General features: G+C 46.4%; 1 protein-coding gene across 2 annotated transcripts in view; it reads left to right on the forward strand.

Annotated features, from left to right (window-relative positions):
* Positions 1-5,231: 5,231 nt before the first annotated feature.
* The window catches only part of PAPPA (pappalysin 1), a 269,879-nt gene continuing 251,564 nt past the window's right edge, over positions 5,232-23,546 (forward strand). For both annotated transcript variants that reach the window (XM_057548545.1, XM_057548544.1), the window contains exon 1: positions 5,232-6,059. In XM_057548545.1, coding sequence (XP_057404528.1) covers positions 5,639-6,059 — 421 coding nt within the window. In that variant the 5' untranslated portion in view covers positions 5,232-5,638. The remainder of the gene's footprint in view (positions 6,060-23,546) is intronic.

Here is a 23,546-nt window from a genome sequence, read left to right on the forward strand (position 1 = left end):
TCATCGGTTCTCTTTTCTTTGTGGTTTTGTAGAACAGGCAATTATTAAATCCTGAGATTAATTTTCTTTTTCAGATGGAGCTTGGAGATGCTAAAAAAAATACTCAGGGGCTGAAAGTAAAATTTATTTTTTAACATGATTTAAGAAGATAGAAGGATAGGCAGAAAACTGCTGAGCAATTCAGATAAATTAGGTTCAAACCTACCTCCTAGTTTTGTGAAAAGTTGAAACAGCACAGTGCCGGACACATAGCTGGTGCTCAGTGCAGACGAGTTGTTATTACTGCTGGCGTGATTCTTACAATTGTCAACTCTAGTTCATGTGTTAAATGAGCATAATTAAACTCCTGTACGGGAGGAAGTAAAGAAGCTAATGTTTCTCCAGCACCCACTGACATATGTACTCGTCACTATGCAATAGGATACCCATCCCTATCGTCTCATTTAATCTCCCAGATGACCCCATGAAATCTGTGAAAATGAAAAATGAGATTCAAAAGGTTAAGTGATTCTTCTTAGCCCCCAGAGCTAGAGCCCAGAGTGCTAGATCCAGATTGGCTGAGCTCTCTACTATTTATTTAGTCTCTGTGATTCAGGATTGTTTTTCTTTTTCTCCTGTAAAATGGGATGATTATCGGACTTCCTCTGTCAGCTTGTTCTGAGGATTAGATGGACTTATTCCTATAAAAAGCATTTAAATATTGCTTGGAACATAGTGCATACTCAATAAATGTAAGCTGTTATTAGAATTGTTCTTTAGCAAAGGTAAGATGTGAATCCAATTTCTTCTCCAAAGCCCACATTCTTTTTAGTCACCATCACATGGGCAGCCAGTGAACTTCAGTAAATCTGTCTGGGTGTCCACAGATGCATCATCTGGGGAAGGGGAGGCTGGCAAAATAAAGAAATTATGCATTTACTAAGAGCCTAATATGTTCATAGCACTGACCTTATTGGCATCATAGGAAGAACTAAAGAAGCATAGAGAAGCAAAAATATATACATACATACATCTACACATGTGTATGGATTTACAAGTCTCTGTGTGTGTGTGTGTGTGTGTGTGTGTGTGTGTATTTTTTTTTTTAATCATATAACCAACGTTTCCTTACTAAGGTTCATGGGAACCAAGTTCTTTTTTTTTTTTTTTAATATTTATTTGGTTGCACCAGGTCTTATTTATTTATTTATTTATTTTTTATATTTTTATTTTTGGCTGTGTTGGGTCTTCGTCTCTGTGCGAGGGCTTTCTCCAGTTGCGGCAAGCGGGGGTCACTCTTCATCGCAATGCGCGGGCCTCTCAACTATCGCGGCCTCTCTTGTTGCGGAGCACAGGCTCCAGACGCGCAGGCTCAGCAATTGTGGCTCACGGGCCCAGTTGCTCCGCGGCATGTGAGATCCTCCCAGACCAGGGCTCAAACCCGTGTGCCCTGTATTAGCAGGCAGACTCCCAACCACTGCGCCACCAGGGAAGCCCCGTGTGTGTATTTTTTTTTTTTCCTGAACCAGCAGCTATAGTTATGTGCAAAGTGCTGGACTAGGCATTTGGGGAAACACAAATATGAATGCAACAGACTCTGTCCCACACGAAAAGGGAGACAAGCAGATAAATAATTAAGTGTGATAGTTGGCTTTGGGGATGTGCCCAGAGAAATTCAGAGGAAGTTTTATGAGAGACCAGAGGAGGGAGCCCTTCAGGATGGTGGGGGAGGGGTGTGGTGATATAACTGTCCCTTGAAGATCCTTACCCTAGATGGGTTCTAATCTTGCAGGAAAAAAACATAAACAGGACACCAGGAACAAAGGAGGATCCTATCTAATCAAGTTCCAGATTCTACCAGACAGACAAATGCTTGCCTCGGAATTCTGAGGTAAGAATAATCCTTCTGGCTTGGAGTAAGAAATAGGTGGGGCTCAGACTATAGATGAAAGCTGACAAAAGCCTCAGGGGCCGTGAAATGTAGATCCTTGGAAAGGAGGAAAGGTTGCTCATTTAATGAGCTCCTCCAGCGTATCACAGAGCACAGCATGCTCAGGACAGCTCCGTGATAAGGTCACTGAGATCAGAGAAGTCCAGTGACTTGCTGAAGGCCATAGGAACCCAGGACGGGGTGACTCTGAAATGCATACTTTGAACCAGCCTCACTCATTCAAGCCCTTCCCAAACTTTATGACTCCACTTAAATGTTGCCCTCCAAATTTCCAGTGAACCCTTATACCTCCTTGGCAAAATGCCTTGCTTTTAGTTATTACCAAATAAAATGAATATTGAAGGAGTGTATCCTAAGAGTGGAGGAACAGTTCTTTTTGTTCTAAAAAGTAGTTTTCACAGTGAAATTCCCCAGAAACAAGGGGCCTTTTGGGGGGGTGGGAGGGAATTGACCAAATATGAGATGATTAGATGGGAATTATTGCCATATTCCAGTAATTAGGGGCTCCATTACATTTCAGGTTTGGAAGTGATCTTAGGAATCTTCGACTCCTGATCTTTCCTTTTACACAGGAGCAAACTGAGGTCAAAGAATTCACAGTCAGGATTAGAACTCAAGTCTCCTAACTCTCAAATGATTGCTCTTTGAGCACAAATGATGAAAGGAGACGGGCCAAATCCACGAGAGATTAAGGGATGGAGTAAAAGAGGGATGACAGCATTTGATACATTATTTGTTATATATAAATAAATAAGAATGTCATGCATAAACCAATGATAAGGGTGGGTCATGAACCAAGGGTTACATTTCATCCAGTTCTATTCGCTCAGTTAAAAACAAACACATACATGCGTACATAGATACATACAGGCATAAAAGTAAGTGTGGCTTCCAAGACAGGTGGGATAGAATAATAAATGTATGTTCCATGAAAAGACCAGTGAAAGGCGTTGCCAGTTGCTTCCAACGCATTTAGGGGCTGAGGTCCAGAAGCTCAAGGAGCTATGAGACTTGGATCTGTCCATTCCTTCCCATCATGCCTGCCACAGGACAGAAATGGTGACTTGGCCTCCCAGATTTTTGTTCGTCTTTGACAACAACAGTGGAATAAAATGGATTTATATAGCGTTTTTATAGTTTACAAAATATTATACCCCAAAGTATATTTTAACCTCAAAACACATTTGTGAAACACATATCCCATTTTAAAGGTTCAGAAGTGCAGGGCTAGCTAAGCGACTCGCTCCACTGATACATGGTGGAGTGAGTGGGACTTAGAACTATAAGTCCCGTGTTTTCACTCCTGGTGGGAGAGTTGACAAAGTCCCAAATGTCTAGGAATACTCAAAACTATTGTATAAAATGACTTAGAAGCCCTTGGAAGGAATACAGTTTCCAAATACCTAGTAGCCACAATTGAAGTGAATTAGTAGTCAGGTTCCAATCTCTATTGAGAAAACAGGGGGATTTTTGCAGGATATAATATACGTAGTTCAATATAGGTCTTATTATTATTATTGAATGTCAATCGTATGACTTTTATAAGTGACTTGGAGTTGCAGAAAGTGAAAGATTTGCCTAGGCAAATTCCTCATCCATGGCATTCTGCACCAAAGATCATCTTCTTTCAGCCCGTCTCTGGAAACATATTTAGGCTATAATGCCATTTTCATTTTATAACTGGAGAAGCTGATTTCATACATTCTTAGGCTAAGACTATATGGCAAGTTCTTCCCAAACCAAGATCTGAATCTGGGATCTCCCGTCTTCAGAGTAGTGCCATAATCCCTGCACACCACATTCCGGCTTTTATAGGGGACGTCTGAGTCATTCGCTCATTCGACAAATCCGCATACTTTCACCAACACATATTCTCCACCGGTGTCCACTCTCCCTGAAGCATGCAAGAATGACCCCAGCTCTCAGGCAGGATCTGGAGCAGCCCTGAGGACAGGAACACATACATGGGAGGAAAGTCGAGTTAATTCTTCCAGCTCACTATCCCCATGCAAAGCTCACACAGCATATTTTTATCACTACATTATTTGAACAGACCTGTAACTAATAATTTGTAATCCACCACTGCTAACTCATTTTAACTTATTAAACACTTGGAAGGGAAAAACAAAAACAAAAACAAAAAAGCAAAAAAAAAAAAAAAAAAAAAAAAAAAAGAACTGTTTTGCCATAAGGGGGAGCCTTTGAGTTCTACAAAGAGGGGGAAAAAAAAGAACAAAAATATATTACATATATGTCCCAGTTCAAAACAGATCTACAAAGCAGCCAATGGTTAGATCCTTACCTGTGACTTGAACAATGTCAGAGCACCTGAATTTCTTAGGTCGAAAAAAGAAGGCAAAATAATAGGGGTTTTTTTTTCATTTTTTATATAAAAATAAAATAATTTCTAACAACCAACAGAATATTTTTAGGAGTGTTCAGGAGTATTCAGAGACCTAGTTGTGCTGAGCGTAAAGCTTCGGGAAGGCAAATGCCTCAGAAAATGCCTTTCCTGGTTGCTTCTGATGGTTCCGTGAGGGCTTTGGGACAACATTTGGACTAGCTGAAGCCAGAAAGCACCCGGGGCTCAGAGAAGAAGGGCACGTTCATCATTGTATAACTTTAAGGGAATTCTGAGAGGGAAAAGGAGAAAGGGAGAAAAGGAGAGGGAAGGCAAGAGAAGGGAAAGAAGAAGGGAAAGAGGGAGAGAGAGAAAGAGACAGCATTACAACAAAATCTGAGAATCAAGTTTCAAGACTCTTTATGTGCTATAGAGAAGGATGAGGTTTACCAGCAAAGTGCAAAGGGGATCCTGAGAGAAGAGATAGATTTTTCTCCCGCCAGGAGGAAAAAAAAAGGGGGGGGGGGGAGAGTGAAGGAGGGAAAAAAGCAAGCAAACCAAAACAAAAACAGGAATGTGTGTTTTGAGCAGGAATGAGGAGAGCTGGGAGGACCATAAGGGGGTGTGTACAGAATTTCATTAAATTGTTACTTTAAGATTGTCTTCTTAAAAAAAAAAAAAGGAGGGGGTGGAGAAGCGGAGCGAAGGAGGCAAACGGGAAAGTGGAGGAAGGCTGGGTAGCTCGGCCTCTCCAAACTGATTGATTAGTCATGATCCCCGCAGTTTTAACTGGGACTCATTCAATTGGGAAGGTGGAGCGCTCGGGAGCAGATTAGCATACGCTTGTTTACTCATCTTCTGAGGGATTTTTCCCCCCTCTTTCCTTTCATTTTGTGAAGAAGGAGGGAGGGGAGGGGGGACGGGGGGGGAGAAGGGGGCTGTGGCTTGTGTTATAAAGGACGCAAAAAATAAATAAATTAGAGCATCTTTTGGGGGGAGGGAATTCAGCGGATCAGTGTCTTAGAGGAGCTTTTTTTTTTAAGAGCGAGAAATCATATAAAATAAAATGAAATAAAACAAGGAGGAAGGCAACCAGCTGTTAGAGGGGGGAAATAAGGCAGATAAAGGAGCGGGGAGAGAAATTAATTGCCAACCAGGAGGAGTTGGGCTGTATTTTTCAAAGGTGGGGGGAGTGGAGCACACACCTTGAGGAGGAAAGCGAGAAAGAAAAGAAAAAAGCAAGTGGACGGGGGGGCTCGCCCAAGAAGGGTGAAGAAGCGAAGAAAGTCGAGGCGCCGAGGCTCCTAAAGCTGGCAGCTCCGGGCGGCGGTGCAGGGGCGAAGGGGGGGCGGGGGGGACCGTCGGACATGCGGCTCTGGAGTTGGGTGCTGCGCCTGGGGCTGCTGAGCGCCGCGCTGGGCTGCGGGCTGGCCGAGCGCCCCCGCCGGGCCCGGAGAGACCCGCGGGCCGGCCGCCCCCCGCGCCCCGCCGCCGGCCCGGCCACCTGCGCCACCCGGGCGGCCCGCGGCCGCCGCGCCTCGCCGCCGCCGCCGCCGCCGCCGCCGCCGGGCGGTGCCTGGGAAGCCGTGCGCGTCCCCCGGCGGCGGCAGCAGCGGGAGACGAGGGGCGCCGCGGAGGAGCCGAGCCCGCCGAGCCGGGCGCTCTATTTCAGCGGGCGAGGCGAGCAGCTGCGCCTGCGGGCCGACCTCGAGCTGCCCCGGGACGCGTTCACGCTGCAAGTGTGGCTGCGAGCGGAGGGGGGCCAGAGCTCTCCGGCGGTGATCACAGGTAGGCGAGGGCGCCCAGGCGGGCGCTGCACCGGCCCTGAGGCCCCAGGGGCGCGCGGGTGCTTGGGCGCTGGTGGCGGGATCGTTGGGGGCTGGCGGGTGTGTCTGTGCGGGAGCCGCTGTGCCGGCGGCGCGGCGGCTCCGGGGCGAGCTGCGAGCCTCACTTTGCCCCATCTGCGGAATGGGCGCACTCGGAAGGCGTCTCCGCCTAGTCCCGCTGGAAGAGCGCAGGGAGCGCTCCCGGCCTCCCGGAGACCCGCAGTTGGTGAGGGCTGGTCCCCAGGGAGCCTCGTGCACGTGAACCGTGTTTTGGATGGTGAGAGGTACTGTCTCCGTTTGGGATGGAGGAATGACCCAGTTGGGATGCATGTGAAAAGTGGCTAGGGGACCGTTGATTTCTTTGGCTTTTTAATGGAGGTGACCCTCCCCCTTTACTTGGCCCCGTTACCCTGAAAGCCTACGAGGACAAGGTGGTTGTGATCGCCAGGACTTAGAAGTCCTCGAAGTGCCCCCAAAGTTGCTCTGTGGTTGCTGCCTGCCTCTGGGATTCACCCCCTTACCCCAGGCACACACAGACACGCGCACACACATTGCCATCCCATGTCCTCGCTTTCAAAGCCTGTCACTCGGGGCTGGGGTGAGACTTTGATCACGCACACCCCGCCAGTCCTCTCCCGACTAGGCTGCGAAACGGGGCGCTTTTCTCATTTGGGACTTTTACGAGCCCGTAATGAATTTGACTTCTCCCTCCTCACCCCCCACCTCACCCCCCCGCCGCCCCCCGCCCAACAAACACACACACACACCGTTCTACAGCAAAGCCTGTAGTGAAACCGGACACTTTGGGAGGGTTGCAAACCTTAGAAATGCACCAACATCCATTTTTTCCCCCTCCTAATGAATCTGTGGCAATGCCTTTAATAAAACTGGGGGGCGGAGGGGGGCGGCGCTGGAGGAGAGAAGGAAAGTTTTGCCTCTTCTGGCTGGGAGATTCCCTTCCTGCACAAACAATCTTGCCATGTCCTAGGACGTCTCAAAGTGAGAGTAGGGGTTCCCCTTTCGCTGCAGCCAGGAAACGTGTGGAGGCGTTTTGCGATCCCACCCCCTTACACACACTTTCTTAGAAGGGAAAGCTCTGAGTTCTTCCGGCAGTCCGCTTCTTTCTATCTTGGCGTGGACTTTCTCAACCGTTGCGCTAACTCTGTCCTATTTACATCAAGTCCATTTAGAGGACCCAAACTCCGCTGCTATACCAAGAATATGCCCCCAAAGCTCCCACTCTCCCGCTACCAAGCCGAGAGCTAGAAAGTGACTTTCCCCCATACCTGACGTCATCACATGCTGCTTTTTTTCTTTTCTTTTTTTTTTTTTTACCCCCCCCCCAACCCAGGAAGGAGATGGAAACTGAGCTTATTCACTTTTAGCCCTCAAGCCCTAGTCAGCCAGAGGGGGTTATAATGTAGAGTAGAGGGGAGACGTTATTCATAATAATAATGATGATGATTATAATTCAGGGCTGTGGTATGTTTACTTCTGTTTCGGAACATAGGAAAAACACAGAGCCTGCAGATTGGAGGGTTTTTTTGTTTGTTTGTTTGTTTTAAATGAGTAGATCTAATTTTTCCTAGTCTTTACCTGTCATACCAGTGATTTGGAAGGCTTCTCCTCCAGAGAGGAGAGTGCAGGGTTATATAGGTATCATCAATGAAAAGGTAGTAAATACATTTTTTCAAAAAAAAAATATATAGCACCTGGGATTCCACAGGAACCTGCTTTATAAATGTCTGTAATTCAGACAAGGAGCCTCTCTTCACACACGCTCTTTTGAGGACTCATTCGCTCTCTCACACAAAGATTGTGCAGTAAAATCCTTTAATTGGATGGGGGACGTTAGGTTATTATTGCTTGTATAAAATGCCTGGTCCATTTTATGTGTGGAAATAACATTCCTCTCAAAACGAGGAAAAAAAAAAAAAAAGTCACTGCTGCCGTGTAGCACCAGAAAGCTCAGAGCTTTTCTCCCGAGGATTCTGGTGGATTTTTTTTTTTCCCTCCCCTAGTTGAGTCTGAGCCAGATTTGCGGTGTGTAAACACCTGGCCTTGAGCCAGAAAAGACTCATTCTGCGTATCCTCCACACGGTACAGACTGTTGGACTAAAAAGAACCTGCTTCTCCTTGAATTAAAAAGCAAACAAACAGAGGTTCTTTGCAGAAGCACTTTTTCAGCTCCTTCCTTCGTGTAAGTTCAGGCTGGGAGAGGCCGGGCCGAGGTGGGCAGTTTGGATGCCGGTGCCAAACCATGTCCTCCCGCTGCGACCTCGGGTGCCCAGTTTGCTGCCTGACCTCTGCTGGCTCTCTCTGGCTGGGCGTCACCACTTTCGTAGGAATCCCTGGTCACCTATCTTGAGAGAGCAGGCATCTCTCAGCAGGGACCGCGCTGCTATTTCAGGCAGAGGGTTGCTGCCTTGCTGTCAGGCCAGGCTGCCTTACATCACTCTTTGCTGCAGGATTCAATTGGGTTTCGTAAAGGTCTAATTTTATGGTGCTGTTAACCGGGTTTGTCGTCTGGCAGAGGCAGGCCTTGCCGCTCCTGGTAGGCGGGCTATGCTCCCAGATCCGCCTGGGATGCTATTTCTGCCCCGGTTCAAACTTCACTGACACCAGTTCAGACAGGCGCTTGGAGAGGCAAAGGGAAGGAGTGAAGGAGCAGTTTGCTTCTGAAGCTCAGAAAACATGCCTTTTATTTTTTCCAAAAGGGAAGAAGAGAAATATATATAAATACATATATATATATATATATTTATATATATATTAATAAATAAAAATGGGAAGGCTTATGCAGGCATAAACAAAGCTAAAGTGAGAAAATGCCTGTGTGCAGGAGTCTGAGGGTTGAAGAGCCCATCAGCGATGGATGGTCTGAGGGTTGAAGAGTCCCTTTAAGGCGATTGTGAAGAGGGTCCTTGGAGGTTACCCAGGCCAGTTCTTCTCTCTTTGGCCGAATAGGGAGACAGAGACGCGGAGAGGGAAGGGATGTGTGCTGGACGACACAGCTCCCCAATGCCAGGAGCTAGGATTTGATCCTGGGCATCCCCGCTTTCAGACCTTACCCGCTACACTGCTGAGAGAAGGTGTCTGAGAAGCACTGTCACCTCCGACCCCTCACAGACCCACCACCGAGGCACAGCCCGCAGCCTCGGTGCTCGGCAATTTGGGCTCCCTTTCAAGTCTGGGGGCGGGGGGCTTCCTGACACATCCCTTCGCCTTTGTACCATACCAGGCAGGATCCAGACCCTTGCCCCTCATCCCCAGCTGCCCTCCCCCACCATACCCCTCCAGTTTGACAGAAAGAGAAAAGAGGAAGAAAAAGAAAACAATAGACCCAATTTGCTGCTCCATGGAGCAGAGGCCCTGAGCAGCAGTTAATCTTGTTAAAGTTTCTCCTGACCTGTTAGATAAGTGAAATGTGGACCCCACAAGTGCTGCCCTCCTCCCACCCCCAGCCCTCAGTGATCCAGAATCCCTGCTCAGAAGGAGAAAGGGATTTACCTGAATCCCCTCCAGCACCTCCGCTTTCCACGCTTTTTTCTTTTGTTCTAAATGTTGGACTGTTGAGTTTACCGGCTACTCAGAAGAGACTTTTTATTTCCTCCCTTCTGCAGCCCCTACTTCCCACAACCCAACCAACCCCCTAAAAAGAGTGCCTGCATTTCCCCAACTTCAGAATTGTAACAGGGAAGGCTAGATTTCAACAAGTTCATGTATTAACATGGTTCTCCCCACAACATTCATGGTGACACCTGGGGTCTAGGATATTGCAATAGTTAGAAGCCAGTTTTAGTAGCTGGGTTGCCTCTGCGTGAATCTACCCCTGCCCCTAACTGGTTGTGTGACCTTGGGAGAGTTAACTGATTCCTCCGGGCATCAGCTTCTTCATCTGCAAAGTGAGCATAGCACGAGTACCTGACGCGTTACATGAGCTCATACATGGAAAGTGCTTAGAACTGGACTTGGTAGATAGTAAGCACTCAGTAAACTTTGATCTTATTATTGGACATGATTTTCCAATGACCTCAGTCTTGGCTTTATGGACTGAGGACACTTAAAGGCAGGAAGGAAAGCAACTCTTCCTGGGTGCCTCCGAGGTGCCGGGTACTGCGCTTGCCTTGTGTCTGCGAGTTTCACCCTCACAACCGCCCTGGAAGGTGGACGTTGTCACCTCTGTTTTCCAAATGAGGAAACAAAGTCTCGGAAAGTTGAAGCGACTTAGTCCAAAGTCCCACGGGCTCTTCCAGTGGACAGAGCCCAGATATGAACTCGAGTCTTAAGTGCCTGTTTCTTCTTCAGCAGTCTTTTTGGAGAGAGAAGGAATGACCCCCATTCCCTTCTTTAGACCTGCTGCAGAATGTCGCCACTCTTTCCTGCATCTCTTTGTGCTGACCATACGCCTACAGATTAAAGGGAATAAGACATGAATCTAAGTCTCACGTGGAGCTCTGGGTTTGACCTGGCAGATCTGTGTTTCTTTTCACGTCAAATTATCAGGCAGACTGGGCTTGGAATTTCTGTTGCCAGTGACTTGCTGTGTGATTTGAGTCAAGTCACTTTCTCTCTCTATCCCTTGGTTTCCTCCTCTGTAAAATGGGCATAATGATATCAGGACATTGAAGTGGAATAAACAGGCAGAAAGCACCTGGCACAGAGCCAGCTCATATTAGGGATTCAGTCAATGGTAGTTGGATCTGGTAAGTAACCACCTTCCCTTTCCCAATTTGCCAGCTTGGCCTTCAGAAAGTAGGACCTGTTTGTGCATTATTAGGGCTTCCCCTCTTAAGTTGCTGGGGAGTCTATCTAGAGTAGACAGTGTATCTTGGGGAACAGCTGGACCCCTTCAGATCCCTTCCTTGAACTTTGATTTCCTTTTCTTTGACCTATTTGGATGACCCCTTGGTGATAAGAGCCAGAGGAGGTCCAAAACCACGGAACCAATGAATAGGAAAACCAGTTAGCATCCAGAGGGAGAATGCACCCTCAGGAACAGAAGCCAGTCTGGTCACAGTGGGGTCCAGGTCACAGCTGTGTTGTCACATGCCTCTTGCTCCTTCCCCAGATGCCCTCCGACCTTCACGTTCCCTCACTCAGCCATTCACGTGGACAGATGGGGTAATGGAGGCTGCATTGCCCTTGCCCCTCTACGCAGAGGAAGGCAAACTTGAGGCTCAGAGGTGCGGGGCTCAGGAACACGGGATATGCGTGGTCAGCTGGGAATGGACTGAATCAGGCAGCTCATGGTACAACAGGGAAACTGAGGACCAGTGTCACGCAGGGGCTGAGAACTAAACTGTATTCACAAAGTGCCCCTCTCAAGGTAGCCTGGGAGATTGTTTAGTCCAGTAGCTCCCGTCCCCCATAGCACTGAGAATCATCAGCTTTTTAAACATCCTGATGCCCAGGCTGCATCCCCGGGATTCTGATGTCGTGGGTCAGGGGTTGGCCTGGGCACTAGTGTTTTTCAAAGCCTTCTCAGGTAATGTGGAAGGGCCACCAGTGGGGAGAATCACTGATCCAGTCTGATGTCTCCCTGCTCTGCAGGTGGAGAAACTGAGGCCCAAGAGGGGAGTAGCATTTCCTGCTTATCCAGCTGGTTGGTGGCAGAGCTTTGAGAGAACTTTAGCTATCCCAATTCTGAGTGGCCAAACACCAGAAAGGACCTTTTTTCCATTCCCAATTCCCCTGCTGACCCTAAATGCCTAGGGGGGGGGGGCGGGGTGGCACTGACATTCCATTTTTCCAAAGCTGGTCCTATATGTGAAGCCACACCCTCTCCTTCTGGTGCCTCCTTTAAAGTGCAGACAGTCCTAGAAAGGGGGTAACACATGGAGTTCCATGCATCTGATTTCAAATGGATGTCTCACCGTGCTTGAGAGGGGAGTTTTTTTCTGAGCAGGAATAAGGAGTGTAAAGGAAGGCGGGAAGCCCTGCTGTGAGGCATTCCCCACTTTGCCCCGGGCTAGTCCTTCGGAAGGCAGGCAACTGTTCCTGTTATTTCAAACCCCCTCACCTTGAGATCACTGTGAAACCAGCACTGGCTGCAAGGTGTCTTAGATGAGGAAGAGAGATGATTCCCCAAGGACCCCAGGTAGGAGGACCCCCTATACAAGCAGCTTGTTCCTCGTCTACCTATCGCCCAGGACTTAGGAATCTAGCGGGTGCCTGCTTCTCCCCTCACCTGCCGCCCTTTCTCTGGAATTTAATTTCCTTTTCCTCAGTGTCTCTTATCTTTTTTCTTGCTACACTGAGGACTCTCCTTCATGGCTTGATGCATTTACTGGAAATGCTCAACTCAGAGCTGACTTGTGGGTCTTGGCCCCTTGGCTCCTTTGAAAACCTGGAAATGGGACCTAGGAGCTCTGGGCTCAAGTCCTGGCTTGGTCTCCTGTGAGCTGTGTGACCTGGGGCCTCTGGGGAGAGAGTTTCAGGTGTGGTTACATTCAACATCCGTATCTTGCGGGTTGTCACGGGAACCAGGTGAGACGATGGCAGGAAAAGCTCTAAGCCAAGATCAGGGCCCAGTCCATAGGTCGACAGTGGTTGGAGGATCCAGAAAGTGAGAGATGTGAGGGGTTTGTACAATCAAGGTCATACCTGGAAAGGCACCTTTATTATCATTATTCACACTGCAAATGATAAACAGTGATCGAATGAGCAAACCTTTTCCTACGCGTGACCTCGCTGGAGTCCTTTGATGTTGGAACTTAACAGGTCTGCCTTACTTGCTGTGTGACCTTGACAACTTAACTGCTCCTCTCTGTGCCTCAGTGTTCTCAAGGTGCACACTGAGGGGTAGCAGTGGAAGAAGGGCTTTCAAACTGTGCCCCACAATCTTAGGAATGCCCTGGGGAGAGGCTGAAGGGGAGCCCTCTGTCTCCCCGCATCTTCCCTTCACCTCTTCTGCCTAAACTGTGATTCTTCCAGATTTCTTTTGAAGGAATGTGCAAGTTTCTCAGTGACAGAGTTTGAATGGACATGGACTGACGTTGTTAACTTTGTTAGGCATCATAACAGTATCGTGATTATATATTTTTAAAGATCCTAATCTGTTAGAAATGTGTACTGATGTATTTATGGGTAAAATGACGTTATGTCTATTTTGTTTGTTTAAAGTGTTCCAGAAAAAAAAAAATAGGATGTTGGGAGGAAGAGTGGTAGATGAAAGAAGATTGGCAGACTGATGATTGTTGAAACCAGGTGACAGAAACGACAGGCTTCAGTACTTTTTTGTCTGTCCCTCTGTGTGTGCTTGAAGAATTCCGTCATAAAAAGTTTAAAAGGGTTTGAGAGCCACAGGAGGAGCTGAAGTCTTAGATCCCTGCGTGTTCTGTGAGCTGACAGGTTTCCAAATGCATTTCTGCAACTTGGAGCAGGTTAGGGACTCTCCCAAGGTCACACAGAGAATAACTGAAAGTCAGCGTGCAGTCCAGGCTTCTGACACTAGGAGCTCCCTCTGCCCGTCTCCCTGCACACCTGCAAACTCAGGTGACTGACCATCCTGGGAGAGCTTGAGGGGAAGGAAAGGAAGGACGGGAGTCTTAGGAGGGGCATGTCGGAGGGGCAAGTGGCTCTTGCAGCACAATAAGTAGTTTTTGAGTGAGGGCATTCCTTGCTGTGTGGAACCCTTCCACACACTGCGAAGCATTTCACATCCTTGGTTTTGTGCATAAGAATTGCCTAGGATCTCCTAATCATTGTGACAATCCAAAACACATTGTGACCATTGACACGCCCAGGCACACACATACACACACTCACATTTCCACATACCCCTATTTCTCATTTTTCTGGCTCCTTATTTCTCTGCATCTCCCATTGCCCTGGAAGCCTTCTAGAACCTTGTAAAGCCTGGTGCAGGCATGGGGGGTGGTGAGCTGCAGTTGACTGATCTCAGAAAGAATTGACACGCTCAGGCAACAGGGGAAAGAAGCATATGTTTACTGAGGAAGTATTTTGTAGTGATTGATGGTAGAACTCAAGAGTCAGAGTGCCTGAGTTTGATTTCCTGATTCTCCCACCTGCCAGTTATATGACCCTGGGCAAGTTACTTAATATCGCCAAGCTTCACTTTCCCCCCTGTAAAATGCGGATGATACTGGCACCTACTTCATAGGGTTATTTTGAAGATTAACTGGGCTTCCATGTGGAAAATGCTTAGTAATGGAATCTAGACGATGGGTAAGCACCCAGTAAACGTTAACTCATATTGGTTTTATGTGTCCGGCCTCGCTACACATTATTTCTAATTCTCTCAATAACTCTATAAATTAGACATGTTTATCTCCTTTAGCAGAGCCAGGAATTGCCTTTCCCTCCCTCACCACTCAGGAAAGGTTTATTCCTATTATCTTAACATAAAACAAAAACTAAAAGGAAAGGCAAACAATAAACATTTCATTGTTTCCTATTACAGAAGCAATGTGTGTTCATTGTCGAGAATCTAAGAAATGCAGATTAGAAACAAAGGACAAAGTAAAATTTGTCCATCCCTGCCCAGGCATTCAACAAGTATTTGGTGAGTTTCTGCTACATGCCAGGTACAGTTTTTAGGTCCTCAGTACAGAGCAAGGAACAGAAGAAAATATCTCTGACCTCAGGGAGTTTATATTCTGGAGTGGGGGGTTGAGAAGGAGGAAGAGACAGAAGATAAATGAGTGAGCAGATACATCACGTAATGTCAGGTGAATGTTTATGAAGAAAAATAGAGAAGGGAGGAGGCCTCAGGGCATTGAGCAGGAGGAGTGGGGGTGGGGCTGGGGGATGTCAGGGCCAGGCCAGGTTAGTCCTTAGCTTGCTGTGTGACTTTGTGCAGCTCACTTTCCTTCTTGGGGCCAGTTTTCCTCATCTGAACAATGGGAGTAAGGAGGAGTGTATCAGTCTTTGTCCTTGAGACCCATCTAGCAGAGATTCCCAAAGATTCTATAATCCCCATCAGGACTGACCTAAGACAGAACTGCAATGTTAGTAGTAGTTCCAGGAGTGCAGCTTCCTCTGCTCGGTGGTGCCTGTGCCCCTCAGGGGCCAAGTGCCCACACACTTCCTGCTTCCTCTCCCTCAGCTACACTCATTCTTTTTTTTTTTTTAATTAATTAATTAATTTTATTTATTTATTTATTTTTTGCTGTGTTGGGTCTTCGTTTCTGTGCGAGGGCTTTCTCTAGTTGTGGCAAGAGGGGGCCACTCTTCATCGCGGTGCGCGGGCCTCTCACTGTCGCGGCCTCTCTCGTTGTGGAGCACAGGCTCCAGACGCGTAGGCTCAGTAGTTGTGGCTCACGGGCCTGGTTGCTCCGCAGCATGTGGGATCTTCCCAGACCAGGGCTCGAACCCGTGTCCCCTGCATTGGCAGGCAGATTCTCAACCACTGCGCCACCAGGGAAGCCCTATACTCATTCTTGAAAAAGGCCATGGTGTCCCATCTTACTAAGGTATCATTGACTGATACCAACCTAGAATGTTGCTCTTCCAGGTACATATATACTTTGTCTCCTCAAAAAGCTTCCTATCCAAAAGCAAAGTACCAGTGGGTAGAATTTCAGTCAAAGACTGACTGAAGACATTATGTAGGGAATATTGGTACTTCCCAAGAGCTGGAAGCCATCTCGTTAATAATAATGCTAATAATAGCTGCCATAAATGTTTTTAAAAAACTCACTAAGTGACCTTCCCAGTGATCACATCTTGGCTAATGGTTAGAGTACTCGAATTTCATAATTTCTTACTCTATTGAAGCCATTCCAGGCAAGTTCCTGGACACTGGTGTAAGCCACTGGCCTTTTAGTCATGCTTATCATTTTAATCACGTCACTTCATGATTAAAATACTAAAACTCTTGAGTCTGTAGCCATCTGTTTGCCTATTTTACTTCTGGGAATCCCTAGCACTGTCATCCCCAGATTTTTCTTCCAACAAGAGAAAGAAAATGTTTTCCAGTATCATTTGTCACAAACCCAGGGTCCATAGAACCTGGAAGAGTAGGAGAGGCGACCCTGTTTCAGTTTTGCAGAACCTGAGAAGGTCCCAGGTTCCAGTCCGTTTGAAGGGAACAGAGACAGAAACTCTAGGAGGTGGGGGTGGGGGGTGGGGTAACAGCTTGGGATCTGAGTATGTGGGTAGGGGGAGCATATGACTAATTGCAGATCCCTGATCTAATCTTTTGCCTTCAAGAAACTAGTGGTCTAACCTGTACCTGTCACCTTTGTAATCAAGAAACTCTTCCTATATCTGTCCCACATCCATCTCTCCTTAATTCTTTTTGCTCTATAAACATGAAATGTGGCTGAGCAGAATATAACCAGATGTGTTTGTAAAGAGGGGGTTATTTCCCCCCATGAGATTGGAGATCTTTCAGCTACAAAGGCTGATGAGAGTACAGAGAAAGGTATGATAACAGACCAATCAGGAACAAGGTGGCTTTGCCTTAAGAGATGCAGAGTACACAGAAAACGTAAAAAGGGAATACATACTCTACTCTGTTTGGTGAAGAAACATTCATGTAAGTCCAAAGAACCAAGGTATGTGAGAGTCAGAATCTAAACCATTTATTTCAAAGATGAGACACCAAGGGGTGGTGAAGAAGTGACTTGTCCAAAGCAGTGACCTTGCTGGGTAAGATCCTCTATCTTCTGAGTCTTAGGCCAGCGCTAGGTCTGCTTCTCTCCTGACTTGGCATGCTTTCCCATGGAATAAATACCATCTCTCTGCTGATGAACATCATTTATCTCCAGACTCTGCTGGACTGCGGACTCATAGATCTAGCTGTCTACTGGAAATGTCAACCTGCACTTCAGACTCAACATATCCAAAATGGAATTGTCTTTCCTCCAAAATTTCTTCCATCCTCATCCAGTGTCACCTGCTCTAGATATATCTCCCATCATGTTTATTCAGTCATCAATTCCTGTCTATCCTGTCTTCTTAACATTTTTATAGCCAACCTTCCCCCTTCTTAGCTTAGGCCCTCTTCATCTCTTGCTTTGACTATTTCCTTAGTATTGTAAATGCCCCCTTCTCTGAGCCTCAACTCCTACACATCCTTCAACTTCCCACAGTCAAATCTTTCTAAAATGCAAATCTGACTGTACTGCCTCTAGCTATAGGCCTTTCAGTAGTACTGGAATTATCTACAGTTCCACCAGATAGATGCCTTAGGCTTTTTTCCCATCATTTTCATTATATAACATACCTCCTAAATCCCCAGGCACCATTTTGCAGGACACTTAAGTCTCTGTAGGATTCTGCTCAATGTTCCGCTTTTCTGGGAAGCCCTTTCTGACTCTTCCCCAAGTATAACGGTTCCCCCCCTCCCTTATCCATCTACCTCTACTATACCTTCTGCACGCGTCTATCGAAACACCTGGAATTCTTTATCACATTTCATTCTCTGCATATTTGGGGTCCTCTCAACTTCTCCACTGCCTAGCCAAGTGCCTGGCTTATAAAGGAACTATAGGTATTTTTGTTTAATGAATGCATGACTGGATAAGAGAACCAGCTAAATTTCTAATGATTCTGGGAGAAAGAGCTTGGGCATGTTACATTACGTAACCCAAAGCACATGACCTGGCCCGTGCGTCACACTCAGAAACATTACACAGTGGTTAATTCCATTTCCCCTTGAGCAGAGAAGTCAGAAGGGAAAAAGATATCCGGCCTTCCAAAATGGGCGGGGGGGGGAGCAGTGTATTTAAATGCCTCCTCAACTCACATTTTGGCCTTTCTAATCCAAGCCACGTTTTAGCCTTGGTCTTGCCCTCTCAGCCCTTCGCCTGTTTGCAAAGCATTTATTTTGTGTGTGAACTGCAGCACGTAATCCCAAGCTTTGCTCTCCTCTCAGATTTCACCCCTCTCCCCTTATCAGGTTCTTTTCAGGTCTCGAGTGTCCTGGCAGTCATATCTGTTGCCTGCGTTTTCATCCATTTCCCTCCTTTCTGATCAGCGGGCCTTCTTCCCCTCTGCTTCCCTTGATCTTGTGAGACCTTGTGGTGACCTCGGGATCTGGAATCCTCTATCCGCTGTTTATGTACCCTTGGGGGAGAGCACGCATTCTCAGCAGTAATAAGAGTAATAAAAGCAGCTAGCTTATAATGAGCACTTACTATGTTCTGGCACTGGGCTGAGTGCTACACTTTGGACCCGTTGAATTAGGTTTAGAAAGTGACGTGACTTGCTGAAGACCTTACAGCTTAAGGATGGTGGAGCTGGGGTTCAAGTCAAGGCCAGTTTAATTTTATCTCTATCCTCAGGGCCTAGTGCATTGCTTAGAATACAGTAGCTGTTCAGTAAATGTTCCATGAGGGGATGAATATGTGAGTGAATGATGCATGGATAGATGGATGGTTGGGTGGATGGATGATGGTACCCCCAGTGGCTAATGCAAACATCTAGAGATTGTAGAACAAAAAGGGAAGGAGTGGAGGGAGAGAGAGATGGAAGAAAAATTGGAATGAACATTATAAGACTTTAAAGAGATTGGCTAAGAAATCTCTTTGTTGTGCAGAATATATTTTATTTGCCAGTGACTTTTGAGCAAACAGACCATTTATGTCCACCAGAGCATTTCCCAGTCTACCAGGAGATAATACACTTTCAAAGATTCTCTCTGCCAAAAACATTTCTGGATTCCTCTTTCGGGAATCAAAACCTGGGGCATATTCCCCCAAATATTCTCAAAGGAAATACACTGTCACCCTTTGAGGATGGACCTGATACATTCTGAACCAGTGTGGGACCTATGCAGGTAATCATGCTGCATGAACTATGGGGTTCTGAACAGAAGAATGACTCTGGAGTTAACAAGGCTGATTTGTGATGTGCTCTCATTGGAGCCGATTAGGCCTCTGTAGAGCCAGTGGTAAGCTCTCAGGATGACCCCTTTACAGAACAGCCCCACTGGGCTGATTAGAGCTGATCTGCTAGAAACAAATATGGTATCTTGTTCATCCCTTTCCCAAGACATTAGTTTGCTTTTTAAAATCTGTTCAGTTTATAAATGGAGAAACTGAGATCCAGGCAAGTTAACTTGTTAAATTAAGCTAAATTGAGTTGAGTAAGGTTAAGCAGCAAACTGGTAGCAAAATTGAAACTAGAATTCAGATCTCTTGACTCCCAAATCAGTGCTTTTTCCGCTGGACCACTTTGTTTTCCTCTACGGTGTTGGATGATGGTTACATCTGTGGGTTCACAGCAGCGAGCTTATTAGAAAATGTCGTACAGCTGTTTATTAACTTTTCTTAAGTATTTCTTACGTGACAAACCTCTGTCTTAGGCATTCTGTGAAGTTCAATAGTAAATGGCAGTTCATTTAGAGAGGTAAACCTCCCTTCTTTCTTTCCTTCCTTCCTTCCTTCCTTCTTTCCTTCCTTCCTTCCTTCCTTCCTTCCTTCCCTCCTTCCTTCCTTCCACCCACCCATTTATCCATCCATCCATCCATCTGTCCATCTATTTGATAGATAATTATTGAGCAATCTTTATGTCTTTGTGTATTACACATCAAGCAAGGAAATGGGGATTAAAAAGAAGAACAGGGCACAGTTCCATCCCTTGAGGAACTCCCAGTCCTAGTGGCAGAAGCAGACTGGTAAACAGATACATGACATGGTAACTGCTATAACTAAGCAATTAATAGAGTCCTGGAAGAGCACAGAGGCAGAAAAACTGCGTTGTTGCACACCCGTGTTTATTATGGGGGCTATAATGTGCTCTGAGATTTCAGAGGCGTACGAGATCCCTTCCACCTGCAACGGTTGGAGAATTGTTCACGAACAATGAACATGTTCATGTACGTGTAGTGTGTGCCTTGCCCTGCATGTGGATATACCATGCATGCCATTTTAAATGTAGAGACACAAATCAAAGTAGAACAATAAACACTTTTTGATTCATGTCTCAGCTGAGGACCTTGACCTAGAGTAGCTTTGAGGAGTATGACACTAGGAAATGATTGGACAGTTCAATCTGTCACCACCCGAATCCAATCCAACAGCCCCTTATTGCATTTATCACTCTGTTGTGTGCCTTCATACTTGTCTGTCTTTCTCCACTTGTCTCCAAGCTCCTTAGGAGCAGAGACCATTTCTGTCTCCATCCCTGCTTTATTCCTACCTGTCGCACAGTACCAGCCATGCCAGTGGTGCTTGGTAAACTTTGTTAAATGAATTGGAGATGGCTCCAAATAAGGGAGAAAAGAGGGTGATTGAAAGTGGGTGCTGTGAAGGAAAGGTGCTTCGAGAAATGATACGAGCCTTAGGAAGGACCAAGCAATGTGGGCAAATATGTTATGAATGATATTAGCCATTCGATATGGCTCTGGTTTCTCTGAGCCAACCCGCTACCTGTATATATTCTTCCCACCTTTCCCTGTTCCTGAGCCTCCCTTCTTCCTACTAAGCCAGCCAGTGTACCATTCTGTTGGTTTTAAGTCCTTTTCCCCATGGTTTTCTCTCAGCTTCTCCAATCCCATCCCTGGAGAGAGCTGTTAAAGAAGCAGGTGCAATTGTGTGGGATGTGCCCATGCTGTTCCTGCAACCCTCACCTGTGCCTTGGAGACCTCCCAGAGGATATGAAAGCAGAGTGATGGCGAGAATCAAGTCTGCCATGCTCAGTGCACCTTCCCAGGGCCTGGCGCATTGCTGGGGTTCAGCAGATACTTGAGTGAACTTCTGGATGAATAGATGCTGTAAATTTGCAATGCATCTGGTCCAGTCTGCTCAGTTCACAGATGGAGAGAATCTGGTTTCCAGAGGAGGCAAGGAAATGATCCCAAGTTCCATTCCAAATTCCGGACAGAGAAGGACTGGAGTCCAGTCCTCCTGACCATTCCTTCTGTCCTGCCATATTGTCCTGGAATTTGGGCCCAGCTCTCTTGAACTTGGTCACAAAGATTTCAGATCATTGAATCCTATAGTTGGATAGGGCCCAAACTATCCTTTTTACAGCTGGGAAGTCTAAAGTCCAAAGAGCGGAAGAGATTAGACCACCCCAAGGCTTCCAAAAAATTTTTTTTTAAAACTCTATGTGTCTCCATAGAGTCAACAAATACGTAGTATGTGCCCAGTACTCGTAGAGCTGCAGCACGGGGCAGGACAGAGCAGGTCCCCGCCCTCGTGGACTCTCTCTTCTTGTGAGGAGAGAAAGACAGTAAACAGGAAAACGATTGTAAGGGCTTGTATATTAATAGTGACAGGTGATAGAAGCGGGTGCTATGGAGAATGACTGGAGTTGAAGAACATCTCTGTAGGTGACCAAGCTGTAGCTTGAACGACAGATGGGGAGGAACAAGCTATATGAAAAGACAAGTGAAGAGAGTTCCAGAGAGAGAGAGAGAGAGCTGGAAGAGGTAACACATAGACCATGAGGCAGGACAAGCTCAGGGTTGAAGGAGCAGATATTCAAGCCATTGGGAGTCATGTGTGTCTGGAGCTAAAGGCAGCCCACGTCATGGAACGTGGATTTTAATCTAGATGAACTAGGCAGTTATCAGAGTTTCAAACAAAGAAGTTACAGGATCTGGTGTATGTTTTCCAAAGATCACTCTGACCTCTATGTGGAAAATGAATGGCATGAGACCAAGAGTAGAATCTCAATTATACCACTCTTGTGGTGTGAATTGATTGTTGATATTATTACTTTAGTTATGACTTAGTGTTTTGATTGAGATCATTACCATTTCCTTACTAGTATCATTACCAACTACAATACCTGAATAGCACTAATATTTGAGATCAATAGAGGAGGTGGGGGGGTTCCTTGCACTTTGTTCCAGGAGGACTTGAAGAGATTTGTGAACCCCAAGACATTTTCTGTAAAAATTTGAGGCTGTGCACATTTTTCTGGGGAGAGGGTCGAAAGTTTTCATCACTTTCTAAAAGGGGTCTATGGCCCCCAAATGATGACTTAAATGCCTAAAAGAAGGGGACATATGAGGTCATTTCCTGAAGCCTGGTCCCAGCTCTAAAATCTGAACATTCTAGGAGATCTGTGAAAATGAGAATGTTGATGTGGAGTTGTCATATCAGACTGAGGAATTGCACTTTCCTTCATCTGTACCCTTGCTGGAGTAAATAGAATTGGGGACTTTTTTCCCTCTGAGGAGTAGTTTATTCCTTAGAAATATAATCTACAACTTTGTTTATTCAAACTCTGGTCTCTGAGTTTTAAACTAGGCAAGTTCACTTCAAATGTGGCCTTAGGTGGTCCTGATCATAATTATTCACTGTGGATTTTACCCATGAATCTGTGAATCCAAATATCCATCTACTCGTCCATCCATCATCATCCAACCATCCACCCACCTACCCTTCTTCCTTCCCTCGCTTCCTTCCTTTTCCCTTCGTCCTTCTCTCCCTTCTTTTCTCCCTTCCTCCCTCCCTCCCTCCCTCTCTCCCTCTTTACCTCCTCCATACTTTGATCTCTCCATCAACCCATGCCCTCACCAATCTATCCTTCTGTCCATGTAACCTTCTATTACCAGGCGCTATGCTAGGGCTAGGGCAGGAGTTAGGAGACTCCAGTTCTTATTCTTCTGCCACTGCGACACCTTGAAAAAAATCTCCTGAGAAACCTCCATTGCACCCGTCACTTCTACTAGAGTACATTTTGAAAACCTCACTTCAGAAGCTGAAAACTGCTTTGAGAAAATTAGCTATGCCTGCTTAGTTACATAATTATAAGTATTTCCAGTAGAGCTCCGAGTCTGGGTCTAGACTCCTGGAGGCTTCTTTATCAACACTAATATTTTAGATCAATAACAGATTCTACCCTTGGGTCAGCAGGTAGTGGGAAACCAATAGAGAATGTGAAATAGAGGCAGGGCTCCTTGGGAAAGGACAGGCTTTATAAAGGGAACAGAAAAGGGAGCTAACCGTCACCTAGCTCCGGGGACTCTCTTTGCCCACAAACCCCAAAGCCCTGGTATAGTGACTCTGAGCCTTCATGATCCGTGTGTGCCCCTGGATGCATGATGTAGCAGGAAGCCCTCGTGGCATGGGGTTGTTTCAGTTTCCGAAGCATTCGACATGTACCTATCATATTCCCACTCGCCTTGTAAAACAAGCATTTTCATTTAATACAGTGAGGTCTTTGTATTCTCAACAACAAACACATGGTCTAAGGCTCGCGGACACAACCTGCCTTTTTCTCTAACACTCTCCCCCTCACCCGACTCTGTCCACCCTTACAAAGCCCAGCGTCAGCAGAAATATCTGTTTACAAACAAGGGCTCCCAGAGAACAGTATCAGTAGCTCAAACAAACCTCTAAAACACGCCCCCAACTCTGTCCTTGGAATCCCTGTGAACAGGGTATATCCCTGGCAGCAGCTTTTGTGGAAGGCTTCCTGCCTTTCCATCTTTCCATCTGTCTTCATGTCTGGCTTCTCTGTCTCCTTCCACTTATTCATTAAAACCGTGAGGATCCTGGACTGCAGAGGCAGTTGGATGCTG

This window comes from Balaenoptera acutorostrata, chromosome 6 (assembly GCF_949987535.1).
Source record: "Balaenoptera acutorostrata chromosome 6, mBalAcu1.1, whole genome shotgun sequence".
NCBI classification, from domain to species: Eukaryota; Metazoa; Chordata; class Mammalia; order Artiodactyla; family Balaenopteridae; genus Balaenoptera; species Balaenoptera acutorostrata.